The sequence below is a fragment of the Gracilinanus agilis genome, chromosome 3 (genome assembly GCF_016433145.1).
Source record: "Gracilinanus agilis isolate LMUSP501 chromosome 3, AgileGrace, whole genome shotgun sequence".
In the NCBI taxonomy this organism is placed as follows: Eukaryota; Metazoa; Chordata; class Mammalia; order Didelphimorphia; family Didelphidae; genus Gracilinanus; species Gracilinanus agilis.
The window spans coordinates 42,870,965-42,883,439 of NC_058132.1; the positions used below are offsets into that span (position 1 = coordinate 42,870,965).

Below are 12,475 nucleotides of genomic sequence, written 5' to 3' on the forward strand. Positions count from 1 at the left end.
ACCATTAAGAAAATGTCAATGGGCTAAGACTTAATCTGACAACTTTCCTGGACCTGAATTAGACAGGGAAAGAAGAGAAGCAGGCAGTCTGAACCAACAGTTTGGTACCAATCCAGCTCTTGCCTTTTTACACTTTATTAGCGGCTTTTAACCTTAGCTATTTTATCCTTGTGATCCCCAAACTATACACTATTGTCAATTCTGATAAATGGGCTTATCTATGTTCTAATTAAGCAACAGGATAGGGCAGATCATGCAGCAGAACTGATTAATGAGCAACACAATTTATCCACTGAGGTTCCCAAGCCACTTATATTAGAAATCAAAGCATTTGGGGGAAATTCTGCTATTTACTTGAAAAAAATTATCACTTGTTCCTGTGTTACAGAGCATTCTTCCAAGAATTTGTAGGCACAGACTTAATTTAAGAGTCAATCAATGAACATTTATTAAATGCCTACCATGTGCCAAGCTCTGAGATGAAAAGAAAAGCAACAACATATCCTGGAGATCCTTGGCCTCCAGAAGTTTAAATTCTAATGGGAAAGACAATATGCAAACAACTATGTGTACAGGAAGGTAATATTGGGGGGGGGGCACATCAGGCATTAATGGGGTGGGAGGGAAAGTGGGAGTGGAGAAACACCAATTAGAAACTATGTGGAGGGGAGTAAAGTATGAGAAGCCTGGAAAGATTGTGGGGGGGAGGGGGGGAGAACAAGCATCTATCTGTGATTTTATAAACATTATCTCGTTTGATCCTCATAACAATCTTTTGAAGTAGATGCTATTAACATCAACCCTATTTTATAGTTGAGGAAAGTGAGACAAATAGATATTAAGTCACTTGCCCAAGGTCACACAAGTGATAATAAGTGTCTTGAGGCTGTATTTGAAATCAGGACTTTCTGATACCAGGATCAGTGCTTTGCCTACTGTACTGCTTACAGCCTCTAGGGCTGCTAGGTACATAAGAAAGGGCCAGGTTGTGAAGATCTTTAAAAGTCCCAAAGGGGGTAGATAGACGGTTCAGTAGATACAGCATCAGGCCTGAAGTTAGGAGGACCTGGTTTCAAATCTGGTCTCAGACATTTCCTAGCTATGTGGCCTTGGGCAAGTCACTCAGTCCCATTTGGCTAGCCCTTGCCTAGAACTGATACTAAGATAGAAGGTAAGAGGTTTTGTTATTGTTTTGAGTCCTAAAGAAGATTTTCTATTTCATCCAGGAGGTAGTAGAGAGCCACTGCAGTTTATTGAGTGAGGTGGGTCAGGTATGGTACGAGGTCAGATCTATGTTTTAAGAAGATTATTTTGGAAGCTGAGTGGAGGATGAACTGGAGTGGGGAGAGACTTGAGGCAGGGAGGACAGTTAGAAGACTAACTACTGCAAAACTGACCAGATGTGTTGAAATGAGTGCCTTTACCAGAGAGGAAACTGTGAATGGAGAGGTGACATACACAAGAAAGTTTGTGAAAAGTAGAAACAAGTTATACCAAGGAGAAACTTGGCAAGTGGTAGTGCCACAGTAAGAAGGAAGTTGGTAAGTGGTGAGTTGCAGGGATGACAGGGCTCTGTGAAATAATGACTTTTAATTAGAATATATTGGGTGGCTCAGTGGATTGAGAGTCAGGCCCAGAGATGGGAGGTCCTGGGTTCAAATCTGGCCTCAGACACTTCCCAGCTGTGTGACCCTGGGCAAGTCACTTGACCCCCATTGCCTAGCCCTTACCACTCTTCTGCCTTAGAGCCAATACACAGTATTGATTTTAAGATGGAAGGTGGGGGTTTAATAATAATAATAATAATAACAACAACAACTACAACTACAACAGCAACAACAACAACAACAACAATAACAACAACAGAATAGAGTCTGGAATATAGTTCCTGCCCTCAAGAAGCTTAAATTCAACTAAGGACATAAAATATATAAGGATGAGTAAAATTCAAAAATGTCATATTCAGAAATCATTAGGAATTGCAATATTGTTCCATTTTTGTAATATTCTCACTTGTAACTGGTGTCCCACCCCCACCTATGGTGGTTCCTCATTTGGTTGCCTATGGGAAAGAGAGAAGTAAATTACCAGTCAGTGCAGGGTAGAATGTCTTTTAACCTTGAGTTTTTCCCAGGCTAAACAATCCAGAAGTATGGCACTGGTTGGGCCTGTGTGCCTCACAATCCTTCCTCTGCTGCCCCTCTCCACTACTCTAGGTTCCAGAGGTCTCAGCACCAGTCCCAAGTGCAGAGATGCTAAGCTAAGCTCTCTAGTTTATTTCTAGATCTGGCAGAGTTATGCCATGGAATCATGAATGTAGAATCACCTGGGCTTCCCTTGCCCAATCTACAGGATAGGGAGAAATATTTCCATGGGAAAGCTATCTATCCATCTAGACAAAGCAGAATCCTTAAAAGGCCAGGGACTGGGCTCAGCAGAGGAAATGACTCCATATACTTGTAGCAGGGAGTCACTAGTCACTTTGGTGTCATCTGGACCATCCTGTACCCATAATGGAATTATCCTATATAATGTAACAAGGGCACAGCTGAAGCAATGGGAAGAATTGCTTAAAGTTTTGCTAGAACAAAACAAAATAAAAAGCCTACCCTGACCGGCTGAATATCATTAATTCTAAATAATTAATTAATTTTAAATCTCACAAATATCTCTATTGGTCAGACCTTGACCCGCAACATCTGGGATACCTAAGCCAACCATTATACAGTGATAAAGCCATCCCTTAGTTTTAGCATTCAGAAAACAAAGAAGCCTTTTTAAAAAAAGATAATTCAAACCTTGGTTTTTTTGTTTCCAATTTTTGCCGAGAAGCTAGGCATCTCCTCAAGTGTTTCTATTCCCTCCCCGTCTGTTGAAATCACTGTTCTTCCCCATAAGCTGAGTATTTCATTATTTCTTGAATTCATTTCATTAGAGTTCAGGAACAGGGCAAGTGAGATTTCACTGTTATAAGCTTCTATCACCATCATCATACCCTTCTCACTGTTTTCTAGTTCCCGTAACTAACCTACAATTTCACCAGTAAAGGAGGAGAAGAGAGAGGGAAAAGAAAGAGCCATAAAGCTGTTAAAACCACCATTCTCCATCTCGTAAACATTTTTCTATTTATCTGCCCTTCATTACATGCACAATCTTATTATCTCTGCTCAGCATCAAAGTGACATCCATCAGGGTCACCCTATAAAATATACATTGGCAATGTTACATTTAATGACAGGAGCAGGAAGAAAGATGAAGGATGGGAGAGTGCAGAATACTGCAGGACATTTTAAAGGGATCATCAGTTATATCTGTGCATTTCCCGAGGTGATAATTGAATGACAGGGGCTAGAGGGAAATCATTTTTGAGCTCAAGAAAGGATTGTTTGGAGAAAAAGGTTTTTGTATTGGAGGCGTATAATGGCTGCCAGGCTTCTCTTGTCAGACTGCTCCAGATACTTTATGGCTTTTATGTACACACAGCAAATTATCACCATAATCAGCTCCTGAGAGTCAAATGTAAAAATCAAGGGCAGATTTACTCATGACCAAGAATGGATTGAGAAGGTATTTAATATTGTTGCTTGCACCCCCTTCAGCTAACCCAGCACAAGATAAATGGTCATCATCGTGGCATAAGAACACAGGCATGGCAGTATTCCAACTCAAGAGTCAATCTGTCTTTTCTGGCCATGAAATAATTGACATGATCATCTCCCTCCCCACCATTTTGACATGAAGTTAATACAACTTAACTTCACAAAAGCCTGAGAGTACTATAGGTAAAGCTAAAGCATTTGGGTTAACTTCCCCTGTAGGTAAGGGGAGTAGAAGGGGGTGGGGAGGGAATAGAAGGGAGAAGGAGACAGAGACAGAGAAAAAGTGTCCATAGATCCTAGGTTAAAAATTTCTACACTAGCTTACATACAAATGGCATACAGATTTTCCTAATCTTGTGAAAAACCAGATATGACAACTTTTAATAGAAAAACTACCAGAATGAATGATAGAGCAGCTAAATGGGTCTTCCTACCAACAAATGGGGGTGAATTATTTAAATCCCAGTCATACACATCGCTCCAATGGAGACTGTGTGTAATTAGTCCACATCCCTTTCTGGACTGAATTGAGAAAAATAAGCTAAGGAGGGTTAACAATACAAATTGATTACTACCAGATAACAGGAAAAACACATAAAAAGAGGAAAGCAATAAAATGACAGAAAGGGTACAGTAAAAGGAAAAGAGTAGAATAACCAGCTTCCCAATAGCTTTTATACCCATTCAAGCAATACCAAAATCCCTTGGTTCTCAAACCTTCCACATGCTATTTAGAGGACATGTTGCAGTTTTTCTACTCCAGTTTCAAAGTTACGATTTTTAGTTCATTCAAGGAAAGTGCATATCAGTCAAATGGAGGCACCAAATGGTAGAACCACTCATATGTATGAGGGACACGATAGAGGCGACTGGTGACTAGTTCCGCTCCTCAGAAGATCAAAAAAAAAGGTAAATTTCTTGACACTTCCTTGGGGACATAAAGATGCATGTAGGAAGGAAGAAATGATCATAAGATAGAGGTAGCACCTCTACATTATTTGGCACAGAAGGAACAAACCCTCTGAAACTCCCTAGGAGATGACTTTTAAACTTTTCTGATTCTTTCTCAAATGACCAAGTAAAATGGGACAATCTGCATTAGCTTCCACACTCCAGTCTAATGCATGTATAAATGGTTTTGTAATAAGAGTCTCAAGAGAACTTAAAAATCAAGTGGTTTAAATTCCAAGGGTGGGGTCAGTTGGGTGGCTCAGTGGATTAAGAGCCAGACCCAGAAACAGAAGGTCCTGGGTTCAAATCTGGCCTCAGATACTTCCTAGCTGTGTGCCTCTGGGCAAATCACTTGACCCCCATTGCTTAGCCCTTATCACTCTTCTGCCTTAGAACCAATACATAGTATTGATTCTAAGACATAAGGTAAGGGTTTCAAAAAAAAAAATCCAATGGTCTGTGAATTGTCCTAGGTCAAGCTTGTGTGGGGACTGCCAATCTCAAAGAAATGATTGGGCTAATTTGATTGGATTGTTTTGTGGAGTGAGAAAGAGCACTTTGGTTATGACTTATAAGAATGAAGATTATTCTTTGCCCTTCTTAGGTTCCACCAAGTATTAAATGTCAAAAGTAGATTTATACAGGGGCAGCTGGGTAGCTCAGTGGATTGAGAGTCAGGCCTAGAGACAGGAGGTCCTAGGTTCAAATCCAGCCTCAGACACTTCCCAGCTGTGTGACCCTGGGCAAGTCACTTGACCCCCATTGCCTACCCTTACCAATCTTCCACCTATAAGTCAATACACAGAAGTTAAGGGTTTAAAATTTAAAAAAAAAAAAAAAAAAAAAAAGTAGATTTATACTACCTGATGAGACCCAGAAGCCCGCACTTGGTATCAGGCCACCTACTTGACTGTGCAATGAGCAGCTTCAAAAGCCAGGCCAGGTATAGTATATGTGGCCTTCCAATGCAGACTAGGAGTAGGGGAGGGGGAGGGGGGCAGTTTCATTTGTTCTTCAGTAAGTTAATCCTGAAAGAAACCCCCACGATATTTCAGTGAAGTGGCAGCATCTTCAATTGTTTCTGGCTCCCATCCATCTTTGATAGAGGTCAGTCCCATTAAAAAGAGAATCCATCTAAGTAAGTCTATATGGCATCTATGAGGCCCTTTCACAAAAGAGTTTTTTGGCATTTTCTCCAGCATGTTGGACACATGTTGAAAAGAGCCAGGTGGTAGCACACTGGCGAAAATGACAGCAAAAGAAAGTAATAAATTTTGGAGGGGATGTGGCAAAATAGAGACATTAATGCATTGCTGGTGGAGTTGTGAATTGATCAATCATTCTGGAAGGCAATTTGGAACTATGCCCAAAAGGCATTAAAAGACTGCCTACCCTTTGATCCAGCCAACCCACTGCTGGGTTTGTACCCCAAAGAGATCATAAGGAAAAAGACTTGTACAAAAATATTTATAACTGTGCTCTTTGTGGTAGCAAAAAAATTGGAAAATATGGGGATGCTCTTCAATTGGGGAATGGCTAAAGAAATTGTGGTTATCTGTTGGTGATGGAATACTATTGTGCTCAAAGGAATAACGAACTGGAGGAATTCCATGTGAACTGGAAAGACCTCCAGGAATTGATGCAGAGTGAAAGGAGCAGAGCCAGAAGAACGTTGTACACAGAGACGGATACATTGTGGTACAATCTAATGTAATGTATTTCTCTATTAGCAGCAATGCAAGAATCAAGAGCAAGGCTGAGGGACTTATGAGAAAGAAAATTAGCCACATCCAGAGGAAGAACTGAGGGAGCAAAAATGCAGAAGAAAAACAACTGCTTGAACACATGGATTGATGAGGATATGATTGTGGATGTAGACTCTGAACGATCAGCAAATATTAATGATATGGAAATGGGTCTTGATCGATAATACATGTAAAACCCAGTGGAATTGCTTGTTGGCTACAGAAGGGGATTGGGAGGAGGGAAGGGAAAGAACATGAATCATGTAACCATGGAGAAATATTCTAAATTAATCAATTAAATAAAATTTTTTCAAAAAAGAGTCAGGTAGGATGGAGTCTTCTCAGAAAGGGTAACAAAAGCAAGAATGATATATATGCATCTGGTGGGGAGGGATTTCCAAGGGCTGCTGACTATCTTTGGTCTTGGCTTCTTTCCTATCTGCTTCATTTCTCAGTTTGCTTTAAGTCATGACCACATTTTTCTATTGGTCATAATGATATTTCCATCATTATCAGTAATGTAACCTTAAACAGGCACAGAAACAGACTGATAGAGTTTGTAGAGATCTTAATGATCAGATTAAATTAATTAAATGATCAAACCTGTGTCAAAAAGTAAACGTCACTATGCCTTACTCGATGAGCACTCAGCCAGCCTCAAACTGAACCCAAATGAAAACACACATCCTTCATGGCAGCCCATTTTACTTTAGGACATCAGTAATTGCTAGCCACTCTTACTCTACCTTTTTTTTTCATTGCCAGAAGAACTTGGTTGACTGTGTACTATTAGGAAAGGATATGTTTTTTTTTTTTTTAATTTTTTTTTTTAAACCCTTAACTTCTGTGTATTGACTTATAGGACGAAGAGTGGTAAGGGTAGGCAATGGGGGTCAAGTGACTTGCCCAGGGTCACACAGCTGGGAAGTGTCTGAGGCCAGATTTGAACCTAGGACCTCCCGTCTCTAGGCCTGGCTCTCAATCCACTGAGCTACCCAGCTGCCCCCAAGGATATGTTTTTTTAAAAAAAGGTAGCAGCAAACAGTTAAATTTCTCCCCTTTATCTTCTTTCCTTGTGACAGTTCTGGTGCATCTATGTATACCAACATATTTAAGATCTTTCTTCACTTTTTTTGCAAAATAATTTATCCTATAGCCATATACTGCAATTAAAATGTTGCAGTTTATACTGAGCTATGGTTCTCTCCAAAAGTACTATGTTTGGACACATTAACAGATTCTACATTCTCACTGCAATTAAAAAAAAAAAATCAGGGAAGAGGAGAGGTAGGACCTCTGGAAAAAGCCCATCAAGTATGCTCTGTGTTACTGTAAAAGGACAAAAGCTTAATAAAGCCTTAAAATCTCTTCTGCATTCAGGTCTGCTGTATATCAGAATTATCAGTAGTGATGGAAATTTCTGACCCTAGAATTAAGAATGCTCTCAATCTGAAGCCCAAGTCAACCCATCAAAAAGTGAAAGAATATGGTAAGAAGCAGTCACCATCAAGGAAATCTCAACACTTTCTGCCTTCTCACCCTAGATATGTTTCTTCACTTAAAGCTCTCTTCTCCATTTGGTGAATTCTTGCCTAGACCCTTCATGTGAAGAAATGCCATCATACTCACTACTTTGTTGGCTCAGTTATTGATTGCCCAAACTTTTACATCTTACTCTACCCTCACCCTTTCTTTCAGTTCCCATGTAAGAATATTGACTTCCACAATTTGCCTTCTGTCTTAATAACAACTTTAAAGCAGAAGGGCAAGGGCTAGGCAAATGGAGTTAAGCGACTCATCCATGGTCACAAAACTAGGAAGCATTTGGGCCAGATTTGAATCCAGGTCTCTATCCACGGAGCCTTTCCTCATCTTCTGATGCATTTTTGAGTGAATTTATCACTCCCACTCAGAAAATCTCTAAGTTACAGAAATCATTAATGTACCAAGCAATGATATATTTCAGCTCTAAAAAGTTGGAAGCACTTGTTTGTGATGGTTTTCAAATATGGGATATACAATGGCAATCCAAAGGTTAACTACCAGCACTTTAAAACTCTTTAGGATTAATAATTATTTCTGTAGGTCTTTATCTGTTTATTTATGCATTAAAATAAAATTCAGGTCCCTGATTCCCACTAATCCATTTAATTAGTTAAAGTGGTTCTAAAAAGAAAATTACTTTCCCATCTCAAGAGAAGCTAGTATAAAATCAAAGCAGGCATTTCTTAGGAGGTGTTGATGTGTTCGTCTGCTGATGTGTACTCTGACTTTCAGTAGAACAGATGTTTTTGTTTTCTTTAAATATCTTTGATGACCCACACAAGCTTTGGCTTGACATCATACCAGAGGCTAGGTCTTAACTTGAATCCATAAAGTTCTGCAATATTTCCCTCAACTCAAATGGCACATACTTCTTTAGAGGCTATTTTAGCCACTTATATTTCTAGGTAGGTGTTTCTTCATATCACATAAGGAGCCTTCTGGACCAGTCACAAGTATATGCAAAGTGTGGTCAAAAGATAAGCCTTAAAAACAAGAACAAAAATTACAATCGTTTTTGGGGTTGAGTGGGTGTATCTGAATTTGTTTCAAAAGTCTGTGAGTATGTAAATACAGGTACCAGATTCCCACTACTTATTTCTTCTGCACATACTCATATGTTACCAAACAGCCAAACAGAATATGAGCAAATCACATAATCATGCTAACTGGGTCCACTATAAATTGATGTTATCTAATTTCAATTGGGTCCTTACTCCAGTCAAGAAAATGTTTTTACTCCTTCCAAATGATTGTTTAATTCCACTAACGACAGCTGCTGTTCTAAACTTCTGTAAATAAAAAACAACTCATCTTCTGAACTTCCATGTTTCTATTTAGGGCACAACATACTTCCAGTCACCTACGTCCAAAACCACAGTGTCATAACCACCTCTTCACTGTCATTCAACCTGCAAGTCCATTAGTCAGTTGCCAAATCTTGTGATTTCTACCTCCACAGCAATTACACATCCTCTTGTTTGGACAAGTACAACAGAATTCCTTATTGATTTCTCTAGTCTTTTCCTACTTGAATTCATCCTTCACACAAACAGCAAACATTTATAAAGCCCCATGTGCCAAGCACAAGTTATATATAAGCCTACTCTGTGACAAGCACAAGGGGTATGAAAGTGTTTTTTCCTAAACTACAGATAGTCACTGTTCCCTACTCAATAAAGTACTGAGAATCTCTAGTTTTTCTAGGATCAAATGTAAACTCCTCTTCCTAGAATTTAAAGTTCTTCACCACCTGGCTTCATCCTACCTTTCCAGCTTTACTAAATCTCCACATACTGTAAGGTTTCTGCCAAACTAGATTTCTTCCTCTTCCTTATATAAAATAATCTGTTTCCCATTTCTGTGCCTTTGCAATGACTGTCTCCAAAGCCTAGAATGCTTTCCTTTCTCACCTCTGCTTCTTAAAGCCTCTGGTTTGACTAAGAGACTTATTTCATTTGCTTAATCCCTTTCCTGGCCTCTCTCAACATCTCTTACTTTGTGGCATGCATTTTGTATTTATGTGTGCATGTATGTGTATGTGTGTGTGTGTGTGTTGTGTCTATTTTAGAATATAAGTTCTAAGAGGGCAAATGATATTTCTTTTTTGTCTTTGAAGTCCTAGCAACTAACAAAGTACCAGGTATGCACTAACCACTTAATAAATATCTTTTGAATGATTTAATTGGTTAGTCATAAAAATTTGATTCTCCTGACATAGCCTTTCCAAAAAATAGCCCCTAAAATTTTTCCCTAGTCCTCTCCCTAGTTTGGTACAGCATCACCCTATTAAACAGAGAAAAAATGCAAAGTCCAAACATAATCCAAATTCTTCTGCAGCATATATTGTGATGGGGAGACAATAACTAAAGTTAATTAAAGCTTATCTTCAAGATACTTTGCTTTAGACATATGACTAATTTTTATCTTCAACCTGAAGAATCAGTAGATTGAGATATACTAGTTACTGATTTTATATAGCCCTTTGAGCTTAGCAAATCCCTTGCTAAACATTATTTAATACAGCTTTAAATTCACCATTTTTTCTACAAGGAAACTGAAACAGAGAGGATTTATGCAATTTGCTCCTCTCTCTGCCCAGTCAGAGGTAGAAGTCAAGCCCAGGACTCTTTTAACTTAAGTCCAGCTTTCTTTGCATCTCAGATAATTTAGGCAAGAAATTCCAAGAGATGTTTGATTTCATCAGTATAAGCTGCTTTTTCTCTAGACACCAATCACAATCAGACTGTGCTTTTGTCAATGTCTGGGCTTTTAATATTTGCAGAATGTGCTTACATTCATGAGCCATTGTGCTAACCAGTGATGAGCCTTCTGAAAACTATGAGTCTTTAGATTGACGGTCCTACCCATTCATGTTTATAAAGTAAAAATTCATGTTGCTTCTCCCCTCCCATGCATTAGAACATCTACAAAACCAAAATATGCTTTAAAAAAAATCCTTTTGCTTTTTTTACATTTCCAAATTTCCCAATATATTTTTTCTTCATTTTCCTGAAAGAAAGAAATCCCTTCAACACAAACAACTAAATGTTCCAATACCCTACCTCTGCAAAAGAGATGAAGAGGTATCTTTCCATATTGGGGTGGGGGCAAGGAGTACTGCACAAGGGAGAGCTGAGGAGAATGTTATAATGTTGGAGTATTCAGAATTGCCCATTTCAAAACTGTTCTTTCCATTTATGATGTTGTACTCATTGTGCATGTTGTTTTTCTAATTCTGCTTATTTTATTCCATATCAGTTCGTGTCTTGCCATGAATCTTTGATTTATTTATATATATTCATTTCTATGAAAATATAATAGATATAATAGATATGTATATATACATATATATTTATGCAATTTATTTCCCTTTTTCTCCAAATGAGGGATGGTACCTGTTTTGTTTTTAATTTTTTTTATTATTCTAAAAATGTTGTAATAAGTATTTTATTGTAAATGAGGCCCTTTTATTTTCCTTGGTGTTGTAATAGCTAATTTTTTATAGTGTTTTAAGGTTTACAAATAATTATAGATATGTTACCTTATTTGATCCTCTCAGCAATTCTAGGATAGATTTTATTATTCCCATTTTACAGATGAGACAATTGAGGGTGACAGAGGGTTAAATGATTTGGACAGGGCCTGAGGCAGGATAGTAACCTAGTTTTCCTAGTTTTTTAAGCCCATCAGCCCTATCATTCAACTAGCAGTAGCATTTCAGGGTCACAGAGTATGAACATTTTAGTCACCTTAATTTATTCATATTGATTTCTAGATTGGTTTGACCAATTCACAGCTACACCAAGAGTGCCCATTTTTCTACAAGTCCTCCAACAATGACTAGGCTCATCTTTTTATCCTCTTGCATAAATTGTTGGATATGAGGTATAGCCTTAGCATTTTGATTTGCATTTCTCTTATTACTAGCTACTTACATTGATCTAAATATTGTTAATTGCTTATAGTTTCTTTGAAAACTGTTTATATCATTTGACCACTTTTACTTGGGGAGAAAGTTCTTAAGTCTTTTAACACTGATATTAATTCCTTACATACCCTGGCTACTAGGTCCAAAGTACAGTTGTGGTTTTTTTTCTCCCAGTGGACAGCTTTCTAGTTGTACCAATTACTTACATGAAACCTTTTTAATATCATGCACTCAAAATTATCTTTTTTATCTTTTATGATCACCTTTATCTCTTGTTTAAGAATTTTTCTTTTCTAATGTATTTTATTGCATGACTTTTAATACTTAAGTCACATTGTGAGCTTATGGTGGTGTATGTTGGTCTTAATTTCCACCAAACTGGTTGTCAGCTACTCAAGCAATTCTTAATAAATAAAGATTTTTTTAGTTAATTTTGTGTTCTAAGCTTTATCAAACAATGAAATACTATATCCATTTTTTTCCAATTCTTCCTTATCTAGTCTGTCCTATTTTTCCATTTTAAGAGTAATAATACCAAGTACTTTAGATGAATATTGCTTTAAAGAATAATTTGGGATCTGGGATTTTTATTCTTTTCCAAAACCTTTCTAACATCTAACCAACAGACCATGTATTTCAAGCAATATTCGATAACACTGAATTCCAGGACAACAAAAATTTGTCCTTAATGTATATTCACAAAACCG

General features: G+C 37.9%; 1 protein-coding gene across 1 annotated transcript in view; it reads right to left on the minus strand.

Moving 5' to 3' along the window:
* Nucleotides 1–12,475, minus strand: part of RERE (arginine-glutamic acid dipeptide repeats) — a 423,478-nt gene that overhangs the window by 30,262 nt on the left and 380,741 nt on the right. The window contains exon 13 of the mRNA XM_044667692.1: nucleotides 1,706–1,725. Within this exon, the coding sequence (XP_044523627.1) occupies nucleotides 1,706–1,725 (20 nt within the window). The remainder of the gene's footprint in view (nucleotides 1–1,705; nucleotides 1,726–12,475) is intronic.